General features: G+C 42.7%; 1 protein-coding gene across 1 annotated transcript; it reads right to left on the bottom strand.

Moving 5' to 3' along the window:
• Positions 1-255: 255 nt before the first annotated feature.
• On the bottom strand, positions 256-27,766 carry DGKE (diacylglycerol kinase epsilon). Its single transcript, XM_079965480.1, has 13 exons — positions 27,662-27,766; positions 24,931-26,143; positions 19,061-19,220; positions 18,225-18,344; positions 16,852-16,995; positions 14,321-14,478; positions 11,957-12,008; positions 10,777-10,890; positions 10,550-10,621; positions 9,430-9,557; positions 9,078-9,189; positions 2,139-7,952; positions 256-2,106 (listed from the first exon to the last, which is right to left on the bottom strand). The coding sequence occupies exons 2-12, from the start codon at positions 25,389-25,391 to the stop codon at positions 7,758-7,760; spliced, it is 1,716 nt and encodes a 571-aa protein (XP_079821606.1). The 5' UTR covers positions 25,392-26,143; positions 27,662-27,766; the 3' UTR covers positions 256-2,106; positions 2,139-7,757.
• Between the last annotated feature and the right edge of the window lie 38 nt (positions 27,767-27,804).

Below are 27,804 nucleotides of genomic sequence, written 5' to 3'. Positions count from 1 at the left end.
GTTTATGATCTGCGTAATAAACTAGTGGCTCTTCTCTTTTCACTTGTGGCAAATTCCAGGCAGTAGGTTTACTTGTTTATTGCTGCAAAAGCAAAAAAAGCAACCATTTATTGTGGCACCACTTTCATAGACTAGAGCCCACATAACATCAAATGTCACACGCCTCTTCTGTACCGACACAGGCCATTCATATTTTTGCTAATAGGTTGCTTGATTGGAAACCATTATTATTTGAAAAAAAGAGGGACACAAACATTTGGTGCCAATCTTTTATTAACAGATGATGTAAACAAAACAAAACAAATTCAGAGAAGTGTCTCACCAAAGAGCAGACAATACAGATTCAGATCCACACACATTTTCTTCGGTCTAAATTCACACAAGAGGAAAACAAACAAACAAACAGACCAATTGATAGGAAACCCGGCAGCTCTCCAAAGTATGAAAACAGGGTCCCTTAAAAAAAGAGGAGACAAGAGGTTTCTTTTTAGCACATCACCTGTGCAGCATCATGGAAAGGAAGATGTACGGAGAACTCTTAAAACAGATTCTGACGGCTTGTAGGACTTGGGAGCCGTGCAGGTTAAAATTCTGTTTCATAAATCACTTCGAATATTCTGAAGGACTGCCCCACGTCATCTTAGTACTTCTCACAACACTCCTTTAATACAGAACGGTATTCTTATCCCCACCTTATATAGAAGATAAGCAGAGGGAGAAAAGATGCCACCCAGCAAGTCCTGGGTGTCTCAGCTCAGACTCTGAGGCCTAGTTCCCACCGAGAGGAGCTGTTCCTCAACACTTCAGACTGAAGGCAGAAGACTTCTTTCATGGAAAAAGATATTTGTGCACATAGAAAGGAAAGGGGTTCTAGCCTAGCCTGCTCCCAGTTACGTACAAAACTAGAATTGGTTCTCCCCCCAATGGAAAATGATCCTTCTATGTAATCTGCCATCTGCAGTCTGAAAGACTATAGCTCAGGAACATTTTGATTGCCTCACCTGTAACCCGTGAAAGCTAAGCATTAGTCACTACCCTGATTCTGCTGAAAACCCAAGAATGCCCACATGTAGGACAGCCACCCCAAGCCCCCGAAAAGCAGGTCAGACATTTGGAATAATTTACAACAGCTATACACTGCGGTGGCAACTCAGATGTGCTCACATGGAACAGCAGGTTTCTAAAATCAGAGTATGACCACTAGCCTGACATTAAAAACCCCAAAAAAACTCTTAAGCCACCCTTGTGAAACTGGATTCCACCCAGGGGAAGGTGTGGTTGAGTTATCATTCCATCTAAGCACTCGAAGCTGTTTCAGAGCACACATTCAAAGATGAACACATTCATGTTTCAACCATGTCTTGACAGCACCCATCCAAAGGGTATGATGTGGTTAAAAACAAGACATGTCATTTTACCTTTTCACTTTTCAGCTATGAGCTATCTGAGGGTTTCAGAGACCATTGAGAAAGAGACCTACAACCACAACTGACTTATTAGGGATAGTTACTCTGGCTTAGAGGGAAATCCTACACATGCTAACTCAGAATTAAGCCCCATTAAAAAGAACGGAACTTCATCCTAGGTTGCAAGACTGTACCCTACCTTAAAATTTTGGTATGTAAAAGAGTGACAGTGGCAATAGTCTTGCAACCACAGCTATAAGCCGACTTCCCAGGTTAAGGGGCTATAATTGGAGGCTACATTCCAGCTTATTATAATTTAGAACTATAACAATATCAGACCTATTTCTACAGTTTTGGTTAAAATGGAGGGGGGCATTCTTTTATGGAAAGTAGTCTCCAGGAGTTAGTTGTGGAGAAGAGGACATGGTGACAAGTGAGCAAATGTAAGCAAGGACGTTGACTGTATCACAGGGAAGTGGAGACCTGTGGCCCTCTGAAAGCTGCTGGAATATAGCTTCCATCATCCCTGATCACTAGTCACATTGGGGGTGAAAGTCCAGCCTCACTGGTATTTGCTTTGGCCACATAGTTGCTCTTTCCTCACTAGGAGGACCCCAGACTAGGGTTTTAACAGATGCCCTTGAACTTTTGAAGGCCAGAACGACAGTTCTTTGGCTCGCATCTCTCTCTCTCTCTCTCTCTCTCTCTCTCTCTCTCTCTCTCTCAAAAGACATGCCATCAGAAACATGGGGTGTATCCTGGAAAAGGCTGGTTAACTGCTCCATGCCTCTCCTACATAACCCCAGCTTGAAAGCACAATTCTGGCTATGCACAGACCATGGTGGGCAAGAACCATCTCTCAGGGAAAAAAATGGAGCGATTGTGAGAGTGGAGGGAACTGCATGCACTATGCCAAGGGCACTGAGTTTTCAAAATAAGCAGTGCACGCACACAAGGCCTTGAGACACCATCCTTGCCCTATGAGCAGTCACCACTTGCATGCTCTAATTGTTTCTGTACGCCTTCTATGTTTCAACTAATTAACCTGAAGACAAATTCAAAGACAATCAAGTACAGTGGTTAGGGACTTTTGTTTGACGCAAACTGAACATGCGGACAGCACGCACACCTTCTGAGAGATAGCACTTTCCCCCCCTGCTCCGCGAGAAGGAAAGCATTGTAAGGTAGAATAGCTCACGTTTAAAGACACCCATTTTAGAAGCGTGTGCATTTGGAAAAACAAAAAGACACAGTCTAGAATGCAAATACCTCAAGCAACATAAATCATATATATATATATAAAAAAATACCTGAGAAAGATGCAGTGCTGGTACTGGAGAGCAAACAAACGAGAGATCTCATTTGCAACAGGGAACGACATGGCGAGACAGTTTGCACTCAAAAGGGAGTAGAATTTTTCTAAAATTTACCTGACATAGCGTAAACGGTTAACCTTTCGGAGGAACTCTTATAAAGGGCCACGGGGATGAAACTCCCAGCGCCCCATCTGGAATGCTTACTCCAACTTGTGTGTTGGTATCACGCTGCTGAGAATTTTCCTGCCATCAACAGAAAGGGCAGAGGGAAGGAAATGCTTTTGTAACTCGGCCTACATGCCACTTACAGAGGCGGAAGAGGGGGGCTGTGTCTGCAGCAGCGCTCACCCCGTGTCTATAACCAAAGCACCCCGCTTCGCTCAGTGTGTAAAAACTAATGCAGCAAATCTGAATCAGAAGCAGCAGCTCCAAGGGAGCACCTCAAGTCTTCTTACCTGCAACAGGCTCCCCATTTGCATCAACACCCAAACACGCGTTCCTGTGCTCAGATATCTGCTGACTTCTCATTCTCTCGAATGAGGCACCCTGCGCATAAGCTGCTCTCTACATGCACCACAACACTAACTTCTGAATTTGAGTGCCTTCCAGCATTCGAAATGGCTAGAAATGCGTGGCACTTTCTCACAAGTGAGCTGTGAGGCTGGTACTCTGAACTTGTGGATCATTTGGGGGAATCTTCCCAAGTTCTGTGCAGCAGATTTACTTCTGACCAGTACGCAGAGGACTCCTGGTTTTCGCTTCCCAGCTTTTTGCCTTGAGATGTGCCAGGGAAGTCACCATCACAACCAGCCCTAATTTCACTACAAATAAGATACAACCCTTTTTTTTTTCTTGGGGCGAGGGGTGGAAAGCTATGTAAAGTACTCAGACATAAGGTGGACTTTGACTTAAAAGTTAAAAGGGGACTATTTTAGCTGATGCAGACCATATAAGCTCAGACAACAGACAGGTCTACGTTTCTCACTGGCCTAGGTTCTCACGACGACATTAAGCAGCAGATTATAAAAGATCATATCATACAAATTATTCTAAAAAAGAATAAACTCGAAAAGCAACTAGACATCAGTGCTTCAATCGCTTTATTTCAGTAGCAAAGTATTTCACACAATCCAACAATTTCCTTTTTTTAAAAAAAAAAAGACTTCCTTAGAGAGTTCTAGAAAAGCAAGACCATGTGTTTCTGTTTGCTCTTCTGAGTCTTATCCAAAACCAGTTTGTAAAGTTCCACTAGCCAAGGAGCAGTAACTTTTAATTCATTTCACTCTTGCTAGTTAGAGAGGCTGAAGCTACTTAAGAATTGCCAATGGTTTTGGAGAACTTTGCTCCAGAATATTTACTATATACTCCCAATGCCATGACAGAAGCAAGGGGTGGCAATCTCCTTGGTAGCTGTTTCTGCCTTATCTCTAATCGCTCATTAGAGGAAGGTTTGCATGTAATAATTTGAGAGTAGCAGCCAAGGGCTTATCCACTCATCACGCCCTCCAGACAGCCACACATCCAAGTGGTCACTGCACCACAGCGGTGCAAAAAGCTGCCAGGGCAAATAGATCACCTGAATCTAATGGAACGTCTGTGTGATATGGGCATTACACACAGCTTGCCACATCTACAATGCAATAACTGTTCATTCTAGGTTATAATAATTTTATTATTTGTACCCACCCATCTGACTGGGTTGTCCCAGCCACTCTGGGTGGTTAGTAGTAGTAGTAGCAGCAGCAGCAGCAGCAGCAGATCAGGAAGTGTTAAACAGCAACAGATTCTTACAAATCTAGTCATAATGTAAACTACTTGAGTGAGGAAACCACAGCTCATGTTAGAGCTGTAACTCAGTAGCTGAGCACCCCCTTTTGGATAACTGATCAACTGCACTATTTGAGGGAGTTGCCAAGTCCGTTGAATTTTGTTCAAGATTCAGTAGTTTAAGTAATTAAGATATTTCCTCTCAAGGGTGTGTTCCCTAGCTGATTTACAGGAACAAATATTGAAACCAAACTGGAGCGTCACATGAACACACTAAAACCAGCTCACACACCCAACAGCCTGATAAATCCTCTATTTGCAGTAGGCATGTCCTTGCACCTCTCACTGTTGTTTTGGCATAATGAGGAGTACAGGGATTATGCATGGAAACATGAGAGAGCGTGACAAAGGTAAGATTTCACAAACTGGAGATGCCTACTTATAACTGCATCGTATAGTAGAAGGGCCCACCCCACCTGGAAGATTCCTGGTGGTCTGAGAATGCATCAACCAGAATGAGAGTGTTACAATCCTATCCTACAGAGCCCAACAGCTGCTCAGATTGGCCCCTTGATAGCTAGTGGAATAGTACATGGCACAGGAAGCAACTCAAAGTAGGAATGTCCTTGCAGTCTGGCAGAATGAAGTGGTCCAGGTAACAGAAGAATAAAGGTGAAAGTGCATTGCTACCTCTCCAAGGTGCTGAACTAATTATACATTCTTCAGTAGGAAACAGTAAAGCATATTCAGCAGATTCTTACCGGAATCCACCTGCGGAGATGCCTACTATGTAAACACTAGGACACTCAAAATCAGAGCATAGCACTTACATAGGAATCATTCAAATAAATAAGAACAGAAATCGAATGGTTAGGTCTCTATTAACATCCACCTAGCAGCTCGGAATCTGTTTCTTGGTCAAGTGCTTTGAGGACACAGATAATGACTTTTCATATACCTCTTTGCTGTTCTTATCAGCTAAGAAGGTACACAAGAATTTGTAACAATTTTCAGCGAGGTACAGGTGGTGATTGAAAGCCCCTTTTGTCTTTGTTGAGCAGTGATGTTCCCCATAGAACAGATTCTTGGACATGGTTACCAAGAGAGTAGTGCCGACCAAGAAGTCCTACAGCAATGATACCCGGGCCATGAAGTCCTGGCAATCACTGGCGTGTATTTCTCTCAATAACACAACTTACTCATTCCATGCATATTTGGGAACTCTCCTGTGCAACGGAAGACATACATGGATGCAAATGGACCTTCAAGCACGCTGCTAACGCTACAAATAGCTTAAGAATACAACTAGTTGACTGTCAAAATCAGTCCAGTGGAAAAAGGTTTAACACAAAAACACACAACCACCCTGACTTCAATGGATAATATTTGGTCTGTCAATTTACATAGTCTGCTCCAGCCAAAGACTATTAAACTATATCACCAATACTGAAACTTGCCTGATTTCTAGACGTCTTTCTCCTTTGCTCAAAATGAGCATGGGGGCACTCTTAATTTAAGCTATACAAGCTAGTGTTTCTAAAACTTGTAATTATACTACCCAAGTGAATAACGTGCATTACTAAACAGTCTCTTAAAAGTACTACCACACACACACATGGAGTTGGGAATCTTTTCTAAGGGGGAAAGAATAATTCAGTGTTAAGACCAAAGGCATAATATGCCAGGAATGTATCCCTCCACAAGCCTCACTGAAACAAGGAGGAATTTCTATCCTTGTACTACTTTGGTTTGTTTCAGTGGGATTTGTGAACAGCAAGAAAAAAACAACAACATATCTGCAACCTAAGCAGACTTGGGCGTGTGCTTCCCAGTGGCAAGAGTGATTTCCACCAATTCCTGTTTCAATTTACAGCCTCCTGAAAATCTACTTTGGAAGGTTGGGGGACACACTGGATCAGTGAGGGGGAAATAACTGAAACTTGCCCCCTCCTTTTTTTTTCCATCAGGAGTCCCTGCTGGATTGCAGTCCCTTCTGCAAACAGAAGGCAATTTGGGATTGGACTCAGAGATAGTGGATAATATGTTCTCATTTGAGTTTTTCTTTCGATGTGGTCTGAACGGAATCAGTGCATCGTTCACAGGCTATTTAGGAATTCTTTGAAATTTAAAATTACAAGTACTGGGACTGTCAGTCAGGTGGCGAAGCTTTGGTTACTGAATTTTGCAAATCTGTTTCCCTCAAAACAAGACTACAGTTGCACTGGACAGTTTCATCTAGAATATTTGTTGCTATTGTCTTGTATAATTCAGGGATCTAACACATTTAATCTCTGATCAGCCAGTGAGGAAAGAAGCGTTACGTACTGGTCAAATGAATACTCTTCTTTGAAAACCAGAACCATAAGTATCTATCAGGTCTTGACTGGTTAGGTGAGCAACATACTGTTCAGGAACTCTCTCTGTTCAGCACCTAAGAAGGTAATAATATCAAGTGCTGTGATATGCAATGGTTTTTAAATATCTATGAGGCCTAGCAACACTAAGTGCAAGTCAAATAACATCTGGTGCTGTGATTCTATTATTGAAAATGAAGCTAGTCATGGTCTGGTGCAGACATAGCGCTTGCCCCATCGAGAGTGTCCTGTGGTTCATCATACTTCACTCACGTGCAAATTCCCTATTCACTTTCATTTTCAAAGCTAACCACGGGTAGTGAAAACCCTGGTGCTGATACGACTTAGCACCAGGGTTGGCTCAAAGGAGAAGGAGGAGGGAAGGGAAGGGAAGGGAAGGGAAGGGGGAATTCATGAGAAAAATGGGATGGAAAAGGAGAACTTGAGTCCACAGGGTTCTCAAGTGATCAGACAGGGGCCTATCAGCACTGAGCCAACATGTCCCCAAACGACATTTCTTCATGCTCTTCAAATCTACACAATTAGACATCACAGACACCAGCAGCTAGTCCATAGGACTATACACAAACTCTGAAAGAAAGCCTACAGAAGAAGGCATTGTCTGCAGAGCAGTCAGTGTAACCATGAAAGTTTTTCCCCCCATCCACTTCAGCTTGATACTATAAACCAGAGTAAAAGTGCTTGCTGAATTTAAGCCTGGTTCAGCTTTTATATATATATCTATATCGCTATCTCACTAAAAGCATGGCTTAGTTACTCCTGTGCCAGTTGTAAGTACAGAGATTGGCATGGCGTTGAGAGGTTTACTGGAGACGGAATATCTAGTGCTAAGCTTTTCAGCCAAAGCCAAGCTGGAGTTACCATTTTTAGCATGCCAAAAACTTGGCCCAGACCTAGGTATCTTCATCTGTCTGATCCTTGGCAAGTTCTTGTTCGGATATGCTGGACACGTCGTCGTCGTCTGTCTGTTCCCCTGAGTGATACAGCATCAGCGCGTGTGTCTTGTGTGTAATGGTGACAGTGCAAGGGCCTTGTGCCCAGGGTTCTCCGTCCACCTGCATTGGCATCTTTGAATTCTTCAAGATTAACTGGAATTGGGAAGGTACGTAAAGAAAAAGAAACAAAGTCAAACCACTGCAGAGACGGCAAAACCTGAAAGCCGTGTCAGGCCAGGCAACTGAACTAGGGCAGGATGCTTAATGTCTGTAGCAGATCAGCTCATGGCATTTATTAAATGGCAAGAGAAAGTTTGGGGGCAAAAAAATAAACCTCACTGGGATTTAATGGGAAAAGAGGAGTTAAAAAGGGGGGCTTGAGGGGAGGAAGGAGGCAACTAGCTGTACAACTCAATACTGTTTAGACTGGTGGAAAAAGGAGACTTCCTTGGCTCAAACCAGCAGAGCTACATACAGATAATGAAAGGGGATTCCTGTTTCCTTCCTTCCCTATTCTTCCTTTCATGCTACTTGAGCTTCTTTCACAACAGCAAAACCCACAGCATTTGTTAAAGGCCATTAGTGGTCCCCACCCCCTGAGACAGGGCAGGCTAGAAATCCACGAGTAAAAGATATTTTGGATGTATTTTATGTTTTTAAGTTGAATTGCAACCTGCCCTAGCTTCTCCAGATGAAACGTGTGTGTGTGTGTGTCTGAGTGTGTGTCTAAAAATAGTAGATTTAATAAACAAGTAAGCAACCACCCCATTTTTCAAATCAACCCCCAAGACTGTAGATTATGCAGAGAGCATTTCCCTATGTATGGTTCGTCAGTTTCCTAGAATGTCACTTGAAACTGAACAGGTTGCTCTGAAGCCACTATTTGGGGTGTAACGCTACCAATGCCACAGTAAAATTAAGTGGCACTAACTCTGCTGACTGCCTGCTGCAGAAAAAAAGTACCAGGCTGGTTAGCCAAAAGTTAACTAAACCACCAGTCAAAAGCACATGCCTAGCACTTATTTTAAAGATACAATGCAGTCACACAGCATCCTCCTGAAGGTCCTCCTCTGCTTTGGTCAGTCTGTCCACACAACAGACTGAAGTGACTTTGGAATCCACAAGATATGTGTGGCCCTCATAACAACCTGAGGATTAGTTTCCAGATGAAGATGGAGACAAGGTACCTGCTGCTTGTACTACCAGGCTCAGTGCCAGAAGGCTGAACCAAGAGCATGGAAAGCAGGCCTGGAGGCACACCCCGAAATTATCACCTACCCTCACAGTGTGGGCCTGTCCCAGCCGAATGGGATTTGCGAGCTTCACTTGAATCTGAGCGCAGTGAAAAGAGCCATTGACTCCGACAACTTCCAGCAGCCCATCATCATGCCTAAGAGAGAGAAAAGGGGAGCTTCTTACCATTATAAGCACAACTTTAAACATGACTCGTCATAGAAGAACACTTCAGCCAAACTGTTTCAAAATGTTTCTGCTGCTTCAGTAGTCAGTATGCATGATGCTGCAAAACAATTCTACAAGTCCCCACACAGTGAGCAAACCCCTGGATACACGGGCCCCAAAACTTTTACCAAATGCACACAGATCATGTACAAAAAGTTTATACTCTTACCTTGCCGGAGGGTAAAGTTCATCCCCCATTCCTTCCCACAGTCTACAGCCGCCTCCCCAGTAGGCGATATTCAGAACTATGATGCCTTCCAAGCTGGGCAAATCAATTCTCTCTCCATCCAACTCTAGCTTTAAAAGAGATACAACAGATTGTTAGCAAGTTACATTGGCAAGAGAGAGACGCCATCACCAACTCCTCGAAAGATTCCATCAACGGTGTCTCTGAAAATTTTTACACATCACTTCGGAAGACAGGTGAACTAACGCCAGTGTATTGGAAGAAGCAAAGATCACCAGTGTTGAAGCGATGATTCTTCAACATCAACTTCGTTGGACTGGTCATGTTGTGCAGATGCCTGATGATCGTCCTCCAAAGCAACTATTCTACTCCGAACTTAAAAATGGAAAGTCTAATACTGGTGGTTAACAAAAGAGGTTCAAAGGCTCTCTCAAGGCAAATCTTTAAAAATGTAGTATAAACACTGACAACTGGGAAACACTGGCCTGCGAGCGCTCCAATTGGAGAACAGCCTTTACCAAAGGTGTCATTGGTTTTGAAGACGCTCAAACTCAGGACAAAAGGGAGAAACGTGCTAAGAGGAAGGCACGCTTGGCAAACCCTCACCGTGATCAACTCCAACCCAGAAACCTATGTCCCCACTGTGGAAGAACGTGTGGATCCAGAATTGGCCTCCACAGTCACTTACAGAGTCACTTTTAAAACCGTGTTTATGGATGACACTCTTACTCAACTACGAGTGATTGCCAGAGAAGAAGAAAAGAAGACATTGGCAAGATCAAATTCAAAGCTAGACTTTTGGGTATGTCAGGAAGGGACTCTAAGTGAGGCATGCTGCCATTTTACACAGAAGAGTTCTGAGGGTTTCAAGATAACCTCCTTTTTTAGCTCAATAAAAGTGAGAAGACTATGGGGAGTGAGGCCAAGCCAAATAATCCCATTATTGGCCGAAGCCCACCACAAACCTCCGATTCCCATCTGAACTGGTCAATCATTTTTGCTCTCCAAGAGCATTTTGGATTTATTATCTCTGAGATGGTTTCTCTGCCCAGCTCTACTACAAAGTGAATTAAGTATGACAAGGAGGAAACAACCATCTTACCTCAATCTTTTTGTTCAAATCCTTACACTCCTGTACTAAGCAATCTTTGGTCCCGTAGAAAAAATATACAGCCTGCAAAGAAAGAAAGACTGTTGTGAAAAAGAAAGTCTGCACACAGAGGAGCTTTTACTTTTGCTACCACAACTTCTTTTGGAGATTTTTTAAATTAAATGTTAGGGTTCTGAAAAGGTAGGTATTAAAAAAAGCTTTGGTTTTACCCGACGTACCTTGTTAATGATCCTACTGGAAAAGAGAGAGGGAGACTTCTCACGATGTGTGTGAAAGTTTAAAGCCATGAGGGCATCTGGACCCGTGGAAAAGTAGTTGTTCATTGTGAAGACCTGCAAGAAGAGGGAGAAGCATTAACAGTTTTAGCACTTGGCTTCTTCTGTGTTAGGGACGCGGGTGGCGCTGTGGGTTAAACCACAGAGCCTAGGACTTGCCGATCAGAAGGTCGGCGGTTCGAATCCCCGTGATGGGGTGAGCTCCCGTTGCTCGGTCCCAGCTCCTGTCAACCTAGCAGTTTGAAAGCATGTCAAAGTGCAAGTAGATAAATAGGTACCGCGCCGGCGGGAAGGTAAACAGCGTTTCTGTGTGCTGCTCTGGTTCACCAGAAGCGGCTTAGTCATGCTGGCCACATGAACTGGAAGCTGCACGCCGGCTCCCTCGGCCAATAAAGCGAGATGAGTGCCGCAACCCCAGTCATCTGCGACTGGACCTAATGGTTCTGTGTTGTGCTCAGAAATAGACCCCACTCATAAAACTGTTGCTTTAACAGATTTATTTTATTTTATTTTTAAAAGTTTTCTATGTTCGTAGAAAAATTTATACAGTGGTATCTTGGATGTCAAACTTAATCCATTCCGGGAGTCCGTTTGACTCCCAGAACCATTCGAAAACCAAGGCATGGCTTCCGATTGGCTGCAGGAGTTTACTGCACTCAATAGGAAGCCACGTCAGATGTTCAGCTTCCGAAAAACATCTGCAAACCAGAACACTCACTTCTGGGTTTGCAGTGTTCGGGAGCTGATTTTTTCGGGAGCCAAGCCGTTTGACAACCAAGGTTCCACTGTACAATGTAATTTAGGCAGCTGTCCGAATCCCTGATCCACTCACTGGAGGGTGGTAGTATATGGAGCAGAAATCTCCCTTCACACAGCCCAATGCCGTCCCACCCCTGGAGGGTATAACTAAGCTGAATCCAGAGGTCCTGAGGAACCATGATTGATTAAGCAGCAGCTTACTGGATCCTCAATTTAACTAGTCCTCTATTCTTTCCAAAATCCCAGCAACCCATAGGACCAAGATGTTTCAGTGCCAGAAGGTGTCCATTGGTGACCAAGCAGTGTTTTTTGTCCTCCCCAGGCTTAGAGCGATTAAATACATGCACACATCTCCAAATCGTACCTTAAGCTTCCTTAAGTTGTAGTATCCTTTGTTTGTCACCTGAACCTTCCACCTACAGAGGGGGGAGAAAGGCGCAGATTGTACATTTTTGTTTGCATTCCAAAGCCAAATTCTCAAACATGTGGGAATGTTCAGGGATGCAGGGGAGGACATATTGTTTAATGATATCTTTCCTAACTTGTGTTAGCAAGTTCTATATCTTAGCAGAGTAACATTCCCCTTTAAACACACAGTGGTTTGCTTGTTTTAGGCTCGTCTGAGCCTCCCAATATAAGATTCCTGGTAAGATCCCTTCTACTCCCTCATAAAAAGAACAGACACGACAGTCTTATTAAAGTCAATATAAAAGTAGTTTACTCACAATCTTTCTGTTCACAGTTGGATCCCTGAAGGCAGACTTAGGTTACAAAACTATATACACATGTGGAACTATCCCATAAGGGTGTTAGTTCCTAAGCGACTGAGAACAGGCAGTCACTTCTGCAAACACATGGAAAAGCAAAATGGAGAAGAGAGCAAAAGAAGGAGCTGTGCCCAGGTTAGGACACACACACACACACACACACACACACACACACCTCTAGTCACATGCAGAGGAAGTTTGTCACAGCTCAGGAGGAAACAGGAAGTTTTCTCCTGGCTGGTACAAGGCATTCCCTAGCATGTCCACTCTAGGAATGTTGTACTTGACTGCTAAGTGTTTCACATCCCACAAAACAAGCCTCAGGCGGCATGTCAAAACGCCTAATAAAGGAACATGCAACATGGCAGAGATGGCAACTTGGCTCTACTTGCCTTACAGGTTGAAACTGACATTAGGAAAAAAATAAAACAACCCCTTTTGAACATTATGCTTTTAGGAATCATGACAGTTGCTGAGCAAGTCCTTCAAGATAAGGCTTCAGGACCAGGACTGCAATCCAAACCCGACTTAATTGGAAGCAAGTCCTACTGATTTCAAGACACATGTAGGACTGTGCTGTAACTGTGTTCATCGTGCCTGCATATGAGTGGGGTTAGGCTAGCCTTTCTTCGTCGGAAATAAGGTATCCTGGAGCACAACCCTTATTCACAAAAGATTTCTTTTTAAGACTTTATAGAAATGGACAACATTACCGCATCAATCCCTCAAAGGGCAAGGAAACCCCACATTTATACACAGTATGAGGGACAACATCGTTATTTTGCAGCTTTTTCTTCCCCTCCTGGAACTGACTGTGCTCAGCTATCTACATGAGAACGACCATTTTCCATTACTAGTGCAAACCTCTTGAACCATGTCCCTACAACTTTCTTTGGGGGATTTTCCAAAAAAAGCTCAAACAACTTGTTATGTCTGGATTTTTACTTCTTGAAATATGGCAACCCTATTCTAGACTGTAACAGCCACAAAGAAACATGGGTTCTGCCTTACAACATATTGTGTGTTTATTAAAAATTCTATTGAGTATAGGTCATCTTGAGGATTCCTGTTGTGTGGACAAGTTAATTTAGCTAAATTATAAATCTGTATGTGTGTGTATGAAGGCTGAGGTGCACATCTATTTGTAAAGAAGACTCACGGTATGCGTGGTGCTCGCCACGGAGCAACTGGGCATGGTGGCGTTTCCTGTGAATGGAAGGTGCATGTTGCCAAACACAAAATGACCCCTGGATGTTTCAGTCGGTTGAGCATGAGACTCTTAATCTCAGGGTTGTGGATTTTGAGCCCCAAATTAGGCAAGGTTCCTACACTGCAGGGGCTGGACTGGACGATTAGCCTTGGGGTCCCTTTCCAACTCTACAATTCTGTGATTCCATTTAGAGACCACCTAACATCCCAAAGCTTCGAAAGCGTGTACAAGAGAACAAATTTTATATAAAGAAACAAAAACAGATAGCGTATGCCATGGGGCCCCCAGTACCTAAGCCCATTGAAATCCTGCTGCAGTTTTATAAACTGGAAATGCTACGCTGCATTTGTACTTGCCTACGTTTGGATTAAAAATGAGACATTCAGTTTCTGCATAGCCGCTTATTGAAGGACTCCCTGATCTCTAATCACCATGGGCTTTGCTTCCATGTGCAGCTGCTTCCTATGTGACCTCTAACCCTTTCCCCCTTTTAATTGGACCACCCTCCCCACTCACCCCTGGGTTTAATCCTTTTTGGTTAAATTAAATTAATCATAACTACTCATACCACTAAAACATTTAGAACCAGATATGATTCAAGCAGGCATTGAAATAGAGCAGTAGCAATGCACAGAACTGAGGACAGATGTCAGAACTCAACGTAACAGTTCCCCTATAGTGATATTTTAGAGAGGTTAGAGGGTGGGAGGAACAAGCAAAGATCTTAGAGATGGCTTGCTTGGAAGCTCACCTATCCAGCTTGATTCCATCAGCATCCATCACGTTGCGCAGAATCTGCTCCACAGGGACCTCTCCGGCATAGCCAGCCCCCCAGCCCAGTGTATTCGACAGATCATTTCCCGTTCCCAAAGGTAAGATCGCAACCTGTGGGATGTAGCGCTCTTGGCCCTGCCAGACAGAAGTATTGATTCAGCATTAAGGCTCTTGATATTTTTTTTTAATACATATTTATTAAAGTTTTTTGAATACAAATGCATAAATAATAAACAACATTACTTATTACATGACATAATTTCATCACTTCTTTGGACTCCCTCACATCTCCCGCTCCCACTTACATCGTTACAAAAAAAAAAAAAAAGAATTTTCCAAGCAAATTACCCACTTGTTTACAATCTTATCTCCGCTCATTTAAATAAAGTCTAGCAGTTTTCCAAAAAGTTTATATTTTCCTTAATCTCACTTATCGTCAAATTCAGATCTAATTCAGTGGTGGGCAGTTATTTATGATCTAGCATCCTTCTTAACATTCAACCAGATTACAATATTTTTGTAAATAAATCTTGAATTTCCTCCAGTCCTCCTCAACCCTCTCCTCTCCCAGGTCTCGGATTCTACCAGTCATCCTGGCCAGTTGCATATAGTCCATCAGCTGCATCTGCCACTCTTCCAGTGTGGGTAGATCTTGAGTTTTCCAATTCTTAGAGATGAGTATCCTTGCTGCCGTTGTTGCATACATAAAAAATGTTCGGTCCTTCTTTAACACCTTCTGGCCGACAATACCCAGAAGGAAGGCCTCTGGTTTCTTAGTAAAGGTATACTTAAATACCTTTTTCAACTCATTATATATCATTTCCCAGAAGGCCTTCACTTTAGGGCAGGTCCACCAGAGGTGAAAGAATGTTCCCTCATGTTCTTTACATTTCCAACATTTATTATCAGACAAATGGTATATTTTGGCAAGTTTAACTGGGGTCATGTACCATTTATATATCATTTTCATTACATTTTCCTTCAGAGCATTACATGCAGTGAAGTTCAGCCCAGTGGTCCACAACCTTTCCCAAAGGCTCTTGATTTTACACGGTTGGCAACTCCTCAAATTTAATCCCAGAATATAAAAGACTGCCTAAAAACACCATTAACTGGAAATCTGGTTCAAAAATTACTATTAAATGTTACAGCTGGAAGGCTAAAGAAAGCATATGACAAAATTATATACTAATTGAAGGAAAGGGTATGTAACTTTCCTCTTCTCTACCTTTACATATATATATTTAGATACCAACAAATAGAGAGAGACCAGACCGGAAATGATAATAATAATAATAATAATAATAATAATAATAATGATGATGATGGATGGGAGCCTGAAATCAGCTGCCTGTAAGAAACCTATATAAACAGGGATTCTCAAATGGAAAAACAGGGTTCCTTGGGGTGTCTGCAACCTGCTTCCAAAGCTATGATAGTCTTTGAGGTGGGGAAAACGAGTGAAGTATTATAACCACCTTTATCAGTTATATTGGAACTGATCACCCGACAGTAACACCCAACAAAACCTCCTTTCCAGTCACCAAAAAGGTAATTGTCACAAAATAAAAACAATGCCGCCCCCCCCCCAAAATAGCAGAACTGAAACCACACCAGCGACCAAATGTACCTAAAAGGAGGCAGTTCTTTGCTGGAAAAAATTAAGCAGTAGCAAAATTTGCAGGAATGAAGAATGAAACAGGAAAAACGACAGGGTGCCATTTTGGGAAACTGTGTGTTAGAAGCACAGAGCAAGGGTTGTGGAACAATAAAATAAATAAAAAAAAATAAAAATAAAAAAAAAAAATATTTATATCCCGCCCTCCCCAGCCGAAGCCGGGCTCAGGGCGGCTAACAACACTAAAATAGTGCAACATTCTAAAAACATTATAAAAATAATGCACAACATATGGGTGGGGAGAGAGGAGGGCTGAACATTCTCTCTCTCCCCCGCCCCCAAATAAAAGTTTTAAATGGTACTCCTGGTAAAAAGGAAAAAAGGAGGCAGATTAAAGTTACTCCGGGAGCATATAGTAAAGTGACGACATGGGTTGTTTGGCCTGCAGTACTGGGTCAGGTAGGGATGCGGGTGGTGCTGTGGGTTAAACCACAGAGCCTAGGACTTGCCAATCAGAAGGTCGGCGGTTCAAATCCCCGCGACGGGGTGAGCTCCCATTGCTTGGTCCCTGCTCCTGCCAACCTAGCAGTTCGAAAGCATGTCAAAGTGCAAGTAGATAAATAGGTACCACTCTGGCGGGAAGGTAAATGGCGTTTCTGTGTGCAGCTCTGGTTCGCCAGAAGCGGCTTAGTCATTCTGGCCACATGACCCGGAAGCTGTACGCCGGCTCCCTCGGCCAATAAAGCAGGATGAGCGCTTCAACCCTAGAGTCGGTCACGACTGGACCTAATGGTCAGGGGTCCCTTTACCTTTACCGGGTCAGGTGAACCTGGCACAGATGGGAGTGCGAAGAAATCAGTGGGTTGCCAAGTCACTTTGGGACACCATACCTTGATCTTCATGTCATCAATCGCATCCAAGACCCAGCCCACGGTGCCATCTCCCCCACAGACAAGTACTCTAGCAGAATTGCAAGGCAACCAAGTGCAGAGCTGCAGTGCTTTTGCAGGTGTTGTTTTGGTTAGCTCAAAAATCTGGAAATTAAATAGAATTTATTTGTTTAACGGCAAGGATTTATAAACCACCAAACATACAAAATACCTTTTAAGCCTTGAAATCATATACAAAATAAGAGACAGATTTTTTTTAATTTTTATTTTGTACCTTTTAAAAAGGAGCTTATTCCTAAAATGGCAGTCAGAAATATTTTACTTCACAGGTCAAATATTGTCACTATGATAAGAAAGCAAACAGCAAAACGATGCACTGATACACTACAATCTAATTGTGCCTAAAGAGAATTTCCATCTATATAGCGATGATTTTCTGCCTTGTCTTTACAAGCGAGATATTATTGAATACGTTAGGTGTGTTACGCTTTGAGGCTACTTGCGACACAGCCTGTTTGCACAGAGAATTTCAAAAGCCTGGTTCCCATTCATTTAAAAACTCATTTGAGATTTGGGAGGAAGAGAACTAAAAAAATTAAACAGGAAACTTAAGGAACAAAAGGCTCCTGTAATAGCATCCTGTGCCACTGCCCAGTTGAGTTCAAGGCACAAAACGTCGGGAGAACGCTGCAAGTGTTTCCAAAAGCAAGTGGGTTATTTTAGTGCGGCTTTGAAACAAACAACGAAGAAAGAAAATACACAATGCAGAGAGAGGGAAAAAACCAGCACCCATTCCTCCTCCTCCTCCTCCTCCTCCTCTAAAAACACACTTAACATTCCTGACCAATTTAAAACGGAGAAACAAGAAGGGCCTTTCTCCATGCCCTTTTTCCAAGTGCAGTGTAATTGTGAATTGATTTGCAAGGCTGTAGTACTACTTCAGGAAGATCAGGCTTATCAAAACACACTTTAAGCTTAGTTCTAAAACATGACAACAGGGTTTTCCTGAGCAAACAAGCAGGCTATAATTATTATAACTATGGTCTTGTCTTGCTGTTCCTTCAAGCAGCTAAGTAGTAGGGCATGTTCCCTTCCTTTTAAACTTGCCATGGGGTAGATTTAGGCTGAGACAGTAACCAGCCCAAGATGTTTCCTCAGTTCTAGTGTGACACTCTAACCACTACACTATGCTGTCCTGTGCATGTTTTGCTAAATCTTACTGTGTTCAGTGGGGCTTACTCCCTAGAAAGCATGTTTGGGATTGTACCCTGAGGGTCTTTAGCATAATGTATTTAAAATATATCACCCTCCCCCCCACTCAGCAGTAAGATTCATTCAACAATAAAACAATTTCAGTGAATCAGTACAATTACCTGAATTGGGTTTAGTAACATCTTAAATTGCCCAAGCAATGTTTCCCCCATATTGTTTCCACTCCGAGTATTAGCCAGAATGATTAGGGGAGTCCAGTTTTTCCCACAGGAGGCTGCTAGCTGCAGAACAGAAACAAACAAGTAAGTAGTTGCATGCTGATCTGTGTGATGAAGCAAATAAAAAGAAACTCGGTTCTTTCCCTTCTTATTTCATTGTTAGGTAACTAATTGAAACTATGAAAGAGAGACTGAACACCTTAGAATAATATTTCAGAAAAAAGCTACAGCAAAATAAACAGCTTTGCAGTTTAGACAAAACACTACTTTTTTCCACTTCCAAACAATATTTAAGGGCTAAATCACATAAGCTAATTTGTGTATCTGTATTTTATGCAGACTTATGCAAACTTTATGCCTGTGACATCTTCAAAGGATCAACAGCTCCTACAGCATGGAAGAACTCCGTGAGATTATTACCTAATCCTTCAGATGGAATGGAGCCACGAACATTGGGTTAGCATGGTTTATCTGGAATAAACAGCATACCAACCGCTCCTGCTTTGCTGCCCCCTACCACTGTATTAGCAAAATAAAACAAATCTGGAAGCCTTGACTTTATATTATGTGCAAACCAGTGTTTGTAATTTGTTGCCCTCTATCAAACCATGGCCAGCAGCAGAGAGAGAGGAACAAACAACACTCCCTGGTTGGGATGTAAAGGGGAAACCATGGTTTCCTGGTTTTTCTTTTTAATTCCCACTTGCATGATGTTCTCCTCTATCCTTTGAAGGGCTATAGGTTCCCCATCTCTGATGCAGCTCTAGAGAAAGGCTTACCTTGCCATAGTCCACTCTTTTGTCTTTTCGCATCTGACTGACATTGAATAAGTAATATGGAGGAATAATTAAGTTGCGAAATTCTCCTAGCTCACATGTCCCGTTCTTCAAAGCGCTCTGCATACATTCATCGTGTACGGTTTGCTGACACCACACACACCTGAAAAGAAAATAATAAGGTTGACTGAACTCAAGCAACTGTTTTTTGTTTGTTTGTTTTTTGCCAGGCAGCTGCTGAGAAAGACATTTTTAACAGGCTCAAGAAGAAAAGTGGGTAGGGCCACAGTTCGCACGGTGCAATCATGAAATAAGAAAATCTCTGCTGCCTCCTTATTTCTCTCAACTCACGAGTTGTTACATGGATTTTGAAGGATGAAACAAGTACAGTGGTACCCTGGTTTACAATCATAATCCGTTCCGGAGATCTGTTTGTAAACCAAAACAGGTTATAAACCCAAGGTGCGCTTTCACCAATGGGGCCTCCAAATTTTTTTTGTTCGGAATCCCCCCAAAATGGTTTGTAATCCAAAACGTATGCAAACCAAGACGTATGCAAATACATACCCATCTCCCACAACTCTTTTAGAAAAATGTCCTCCATATGTCTATACAATCCCTCCCTCTCTCTCTCATATCTATATCTATAGATATAGTCATGCTGGCCACATGACTCAGAAGCTGTACGCTGGCTCCCTTGGCCAATAAAGCGAGATGAGCGCCGCAACCCCAGAGTTGGCCACGACTGGAGCTAATGGTCAGGGGTCCCTTTACCTTTACCTAGGAGGAGTGGTAGGGGATTCCCTATCATGTGAGTGGAGCTCCACTTGCATAGCATTTGCTACAACACTCAGACAATTTGCCTGTTTTATTATTTTTTGCAGCCCCTATTTTCTATTTTAAACCAAAAGCCACCTATGAGTCAAAAAAGTTGTATATAAATGCAGTAAACAATCAAGTCTAAAGGGCAAAAAGCCCCAATATACCAGAGATCTGTTTCCCCCATCTCTGCATTATTCTCTCTGAGGTGCCCCCACCTTAAGGATGCATGCCAGATTCAGCCAGCAAGGACATATATAAAAGCACTCGCAGCATTTTCCACCGGTTACAAAACACTCTCTCGCTGAAGACAAGCCCAAGTCAAATCCTGAACACTGGATGGAAGTACTACAAGATCTACGCTTTTGAGATTGTCTCGGGGTTCAGGGGAAAGTTCAGTGCATTATTCAATTTTATTCTATTTTTACTGGATTTTTTTTTTAAATGATTTTTATTACTATGTAATGAACACTATAAAAATGAACATCAAAAAACCAACAAGCAGATAAGCTGTATAAATAGAAAGGCTTATAAGGTAATCTCTAGCAATAGTCAAGCTATTTTTAAAAAATCTACATACCAACTCTGTGCCTTTAAACTGGAATAACAAAATGCTTACAGTGGTACCTCTGGTTACGTACTTAATTTGTTCTGGAGGTCCGTTCTTAACCTGAAGCAGTTCTTAACCTGAAGCACCACTTTAGCTAATGGGGCCTCCTGCTGCTGCCGCGCCGCCGGAGCACGATTTCTGTTCTCATCCTGAAGCAAAGTTCTTAATCCAAGGTACTATTTCTGGGTTAGCGGAGTCTGTAACCTGAAGCGTATGTAACCCGAGGTACCACTGTATTGGTATAAAGGTAAAGGTAAAGGTACCCCTGCCCGTACGGGCCAGTCTTGCAAGACTCTACGGTTGTGCGCTCATCTCACTCTATAGGCCGGGAGCCAGCGCTGTCCGCAGTCACTTCCGGGTCACGTGGCCAGCGTGACAAGCTGCACTTGATCACTTGACCAAAGTCTTTCACACCCTTACCCACCTGGAAAATGCACATGATTCTGGGTCTGACAGCGGTGCTGCCAAACCACGTTTTGTATAAAGATGAATGGCTATAATCTCCTAAAGAACTGCCAGGACCAACAAATAATAATTTCGATGCAGATGTCCACTATGACCAGGAAGCAATGCTGGCTGTTCCCATGTTAATAAAGGCACATCTACAAATAGGATGAAAGAGACTAGCCATAAATATCCTCCCCTGTGAAGGGGGGGGGGACACACACACATATTAATGCCTTGGATGTTCTTGCTGGAAAAGGTACACAACGTACTCTGGTACAAACTTATTAATATTAAACATTGTAAAATACTACATAGTAGGAATTCATTGAGGATAGGAGTGAATGAGGTCCTTAATCCACACTAAACAGACTAAGCTATTAAGAGGACATTTAACTCAAGCTTGGCTAAAAGTAACTTAAAAACCACAAGGTGAAAAAAGCACTCAAAAATCCAAAAGAAACAATTCCTAGAATCAACTATGTTGTTCCCTCCAAGCGCCAGATCAGCAATATAAGACCCACCAGGTGAACAGAATTTAGAAAGAGATGCATGCTTCCGTTCAAAAGAAAAGAATTTTATAGCCCTCACCGTCGCGGGGAAGTTGTGATGTCACCTTGAGAGTCCTTAGTTGGAACGGTGACCCAAAATACTTTCTGAACAAACAGAAAGGAAAAAGCGACTGAAGAACCCAAGCGCATTATGTCCAAGGCACTGAGTTGCACGAATAAAAAAGGCAATTAAATGCACTGCATTTTAACGTACTATTGTTTCAGCCATTTCATTTGCCTGGAACAATTAGCCCCTGCCAGATGGCAAACTACCTGCCTCTCTCATCCTACCTCTCTCTCGGGCACTTACACTTCCCTGGCCAGGAAAAAAGCTTGCATTTCTCTCTGCTTCCTGATTGTTGAACTCAACTGTACCAGAAGGCAGAGATTAAAACATATGCATCTGTTATGCAATCAAGACCTGGGCTTGATTCGGGGGGGGGGGGGGGTGAGTGAGACTGGAGCAGGGTGGATAAAAATCAATGATGTTTTTTAAAAAAATAATAAATAAAAATCTGGTTTTTTAAAATTTAAATCGGATTTTTAAAATAAAATGCTTTTGGAGGAAAAATATTTCTAAAGATAGTTTTCTATTTAAGTTACATTATAGTCCAAAGGCCATCAGGAAATAAGGATTTGTTTTAAGTTTTTCACTAAAACTCAGTCTGTTGTTTTTTTTAAAAAGCGTTTAACCACATCAGTTAACAAACATGGATACATATTCTATAACGTTATTCTTTTAGTTAAATAAATAGTTTGAATTGTTACTAATGATTCTTTTTCTCCTTCCAATAAAGTACAGCAGGAAAGTTGTCCAAATATAAACGGTTAACTTATTAAACCTCACAATAATTTCATCATTATCTGTCTATGTATTTCTAACAGTATAACCAAATCAGTATTTTTTGATATAACTGTAAAAACTACTCTGAAAATTTATTATTCCAAAAATGAAATCTTCATCTGGTTGTAAATATTAAGATTATACCAGCAAGAATGAGTCTTTCTGTAAAAATAATGATTTAAATCACAAGTCTTACTGTCTAGTGATTTAAATCGTGATTTAAATCGATTTGATTTAAATCAAATCCACCCTGGACTGGAGGCAGGCAAGAAACCGGGGGGGGGGGGGGGGGAGATGAAGAAATGAGAAGAATTGTGAAGTACTTTTGCTACAACAATCTTTTAAACATCTCTTTGCCACAGTTAAGAAAGCTTCATGCAGAGCAGGTAAATGCACACACGTTTGTCTATGTGTGAGGATTCTGACCCACTCAATTGCTACAGAGATGTTCATGCTGGGTTAGGGTTAGGTGGGAAGAAAAGCTAAACTTCAGAAAGAGGAGATGCGTTCAGGATGTTTGCAAAACACTGCCCTAGGTTCTATATGTTCCAGATTCTGAAAGTGCACTACTCAAGCAAGATCAAGACCCTACAAAATAACTTTGAGAGTGATGCATATTATGGCCAATGACAGTGGTTTCCAAACTTTTTTCAAAGAGGGCCAGATTTGATGAAGTGAAGGGCCGACCAAAGTTGACCTTTTTTTTAAGGATTGAAGTTCTTGAGCTTTTTTATGATTTGACCCCAAAGTTGTTGACCTTTTTTAGGGTTGGAGTTGTTGAGCTTCTTTCAGGATTGAAGTTTTTTTAGAATTTTACCCCAGGAAATAAACTGCCACAGGAGCCGGATTAAACTGACCAGCGGGCCAAATTAGGTCCCCAAAATGGACTTTGGACATGCCTGGCCTATGATAACTGGACAAGAGGTGGGATTCTCACTCTTACTATTCAGAGAGTAGATTGAAAAGCCCTGGACACTATATTTAGGACTCTGTGTGCTAATCCAATTTTAAACTAGAACAACAGTTGTATACTCTATAGAGCAAGACACAGTGGCTAAGAACCTAATGTTCCACTCATAAACCTTCACTCTGATTTTAACACACAGGTGCCATATTATTGCACAAGAACTTGCATGTATTAATGTCCAATTAATGTATGACTCGTTACAAAGCTCTTAATGCTTTAAAATTTCAGCTACAGTTTTGCCTAGGGGCCTATTTCCAAGGCCAAGGCTCAGTTACGCAACATCACTGAATACATAAAACAGAGCCTTTGAGCATGTGCAGAGAACCATTTGCTCACCACAGATGAATATTAATCACCAGCTTGTTCCCTTGCAATTGGGATTAGGGACTGGGCTTCCACACTAGTTGGGGTGGTTTACGTCCCAGCATTTCTGCCTTTGGTTAACTTTTCACGCAGCAATCTAATCCAAAGATGCATTTCAGCTGCATCAGAAGAATCATACTTTCAGTTACACTGCCCTTGGGCACATCGGTTCTCACTCAACTCATCACTAAATGTGAGAAAACAAGAGAGGCTTTCCCACCCACTTTTGGCTTCAGAGAAGATTCCAAGGGGAGGGTTGTCAAGAAAAGCCAGAGGAAAAAGCTGTCATGTGCCTGTCACATTCCCTATAGCAAAGATGGGGAATACTTGGTCTTTCACATTGTGATGGACCACAACTCCCATAATCTCTGACAATTGGCCACGCCATCCAAACTAAGAGATAAGATGATGCTTTGTAAACACACTTGCTGTACTTACATACAACACATAGATGACTCTAGAATTCTACTAAGTAATTATTTTGGTTTGATTTATCTGTCATCCTTATCCCACTAGGCTGGCTTGGCTGGCTAAGGTAAAAGACCATAAAAAGAGTTACTAGCCAACCTATGTACACCTATAAGAAAGTATTTGCTCATCATAAGCAACCAGGGGTGTGAGGCCTTTCAAGCTTTCATTAGGCCAGCTTGTGGAATAAAGAGAATGAATACCTTCCCTTCCCTTCATGTTTTAATATATATATTTCTATCTCTTTAACCTACTAAAATGGACTCTTGTGTACTTTTAGTATTAAATTAAATGCCTAAGCCAGTAAGAACAGGTTGTACTGCTCTCCAGGAGACGGAAGCTCTAAAGTTGAAAAGCGTTCACTAAGAACACCTCACTACTTGGCCTACTTTCTTTGTAGTCTTTGGAAATACTGTAAATCATAGCTTCATTCAGCAGGGTATGGAGATCACAGTACTCATCATCTTGTTCATGGAAAGCTAGAGGTAGCCTATGAACACAATGAGAAAATGCAGAGCACATTTCTGATGACTCACCTCCACAGGGAAGCATTCTGCCACCACCGTGTCTGATAACTGTGACCCATTTGTGGTGAAGTAGTTAAGTGTTTGACTAGGATTGGGAGACCAGGGTTAAAATCCCCACTCAGCCATGAAGCTCACCTTTGGCCCATCACCATCTCTCATCCTAACCTACTTCAAAGGGTTGTTGCAAGGATAAATTCAGAAGGGGGAGAAGAGTGTACACCACTTTATGAGTACCTGGGCTACAAATGTAATAATAAATAAATTGTACTCCCAGCATTACCTGTAATCACACAGCTTGGGCTGGGTACCGCATTGCTGTTTGCACACAACACAGTAACTGCACAGAGGGACGTTGCCACGGATCCACTGGTGTACCATAGAGGTCCTGAAGCCGCTTTCACCCCTCATTATTATTTCCTTGCAGAGGAAACGCCGGTCAGCCTTCTTCAGGCACTCTTCATCGACACACAGCCCACAGCAGTTGCAGAAAGCTCCCTGAAGGATGTGCAGAGAGCAGATGCAGCAATAGGTGGGCTGGCTGAAGAGATCTGTGTCCTGCCAATTGTGCTTGCTCTTATGCAAAATGTCCTGCATCAGTTCCTGCCTCCGAGATCGCCGAAAGCTGCACCACAAGGTGATCAGTACGGGAACCATCACCGAGCACAGAGTCCAGAAGGCTAGACTCCATTCTTGAAACAGTCTTGGAGAAAATATGGAGCTGTTCCTTTCAACCCCTTCCATCCTTAATTGATTTAGTATCAATCTCTAGGTGTCAAATTAAACCTGATACAAGGGAGCACGTTTTGATCATGTAGGTCCCAACATAGATTTGCTCATGTTCATTTCAGCAGTTTTCCCTAATCTGCCATCATTAACCACATTGCCTGTTCCTTCCTCATTAGACCTTACTGAACAAAGCCTCACTTTTTCCTTTTATTTGTGGCTCCCCTAAAGAAAGGCTTAAACATCTGTGTCTTGAAATCAAATATCCACTTGTCTTAAAATACCTGACAAAGCAGAAGACTTAGTTTTACGTAATTCCAATGCTACATATATTTCTCGTGCTATTAAATAGTTCACCACAACTTGTTTTTCTCCTATCAATGTACCCTTACAACATCACACCATCATGACAACAGTGACTGTGTTCTTGCTATAGCTCACCTGCCCTTTGTTATAGCAGAAACCCAACACTAAGCCGATGCACAGAAGCAAATGCCAACTCCCAAAACAGAGTCAAGCACTTTCGCCTTCCATGCTATAAACAACAGCACCTCGTTTCTCTCCTTGTTATGACTATCATTACCTTGCTTCTTGCTCTACACACATATAAGCACAAGAACAATCAATTTACCCCTTAACACCCACCCACACCCAGGGGGCAACACAGGTGGTTCCCCGCCCCTTTTAATGCCAGGCTTGCGCCTCTTAGGCCAACTCTAGTCCACGAGGGCAGGACAGCAGAAGGGCGCAGCAGCTCCGGATTAAGTCATCTGAAATTTAAAAAAAACAACCTGAGTTAGCCTGAGGGTTGAGGGGGCGGGCAGCAGATGCTTCATATTCCTGCATTGGGCTCATCTCTACAATTCTACGATTCCACAAAAACAGTGGCTGCTCGCTCAGTTGCGGTACCTCCTTCCATCCTTAATAATGATGATAATAATTTTATTCTTTGTACCCCCACCCATCTCACTGGGTTGCCCCAGCCACTCTGGGCGGCTTCTGACATATATAATAAAAGGAAATGAAACGTTACACAACCTAGATTCAGGTAGGTAGCCGTGTTGGTTTGATGCAGTAAAAAATAATAATAAAAAAATTGTCCAGTAGCACCTTATACAGTGGTACCTATGATTCAGGACAGCATAGACATCTCTGCATGTGCTGATCTTTTGGAAAGCCAGTACAGTGGTACCTCGGGTTATGTACTTAATTCGTTCCGGAGGTCTGTTCTTAACCTGAAACTGTTCTTAACCTGAAGCACCACTTTAGCTAATTGGGCCTCCCGCTGGCACCGCGCCGCTGGAGCACGATTTCTGTTCTCATCCTGAAGCAAAGTTCTTAACCCGAGGTACTATTTCTGGGTTAGCGGAGTCTGTAACCTGAAGCGTCTGTAACCCGAGGTACCACTGTAAACCAACTAAGCTTGTCTTGGTTTAAGCTTTTGTGTGCATGCACACTTCTTCAGATACCAACCTGCCAACCTTCACGTACAAAAGCGCACCTCACTCGGCTTTCGTTTCCCAGCAAATCAGGCCTATCGCTTGGCTTTTCATATACATATATATGAATTATATTATATATATATATATATATATATATATGGGACGCAGGTGGCGCTGTGGGTAAAAGCCTCAGCGCCTAGGGCTTGCCGATCGAAAGGTCGGCGGTTCGAATCCCTGCGGCGGGGTGCGCTCCCGTCGTTCGGTCCCAGCGCCTGCCAACCTAGCAGTTCGAAAGCACCCCTGGGTGCAAGTAGATAAATAGGGACCACTTACTAGCGGGAAGGTAAACGGCGTTTCCGTGTGCGGCTCTGGCTCTGGCTCTGGCCAGAGCAGCGATGTCACGCTGGCCACGTGACCCGGAAGTGTCTCCGGACAGCGCTGGCCCCTGGCCTCTTAAGTGAGATGGGCGCACAACCCCAGAGTCTGTCAAGACTGGCCCGTATGGGCAGGGGTACCTTTACCTTTACCTTTATATGTATATATATATATATATATTATAATATATATATATATATATATATATAATATTATATATATATATATATATATATATATATATATATATAATATATATAAAATAGTAACGAACCGCCCCCCCCCACCTCAACACACCGTGAGGCTGCGAAATCCCTTCATAAACCTGGGGCGGCCACCTGCCCCTCCTACAAATTCACCGCCCCTGGGCATTTCCAGGCAGAAGCAGCAGCGAACAGCCCTAGCAATTCTGCTGCTGCTGCTGCTGGTCCCCCGCTCAAAATCCCCCCGCCCCCCCCCCCGGTTCCTCACCGACAGCTCGACGGGACCATCTGCAGAGGCAGCCAGGCAAGGGATGAGCGCCGGAAGCGGAAGAGCTCTCTGAGCGGGAGAGGGGCGGGGTCAGGAGGAGGAGGAGGAACGGCGGGCCAGGAAGCTGCTGATGGGGGGTTGCT

The sequence above is a fragment of the Podarcis cretensis genome (assembly GCF_951804945.1).
Source record: "Podarcis cretensis genome assembly, chromosome: 2".
NCBI classification, from domain to species: domain Eukaryota; kingdom Metazoa; phylum Chordata; class Lepidosauria; order Squamata; family Lacertidae; genus Podarcis; species Podarcis cretensis.
This window is presented reverse-complemented; position numbering and strand designations above follow the sequence as displayed.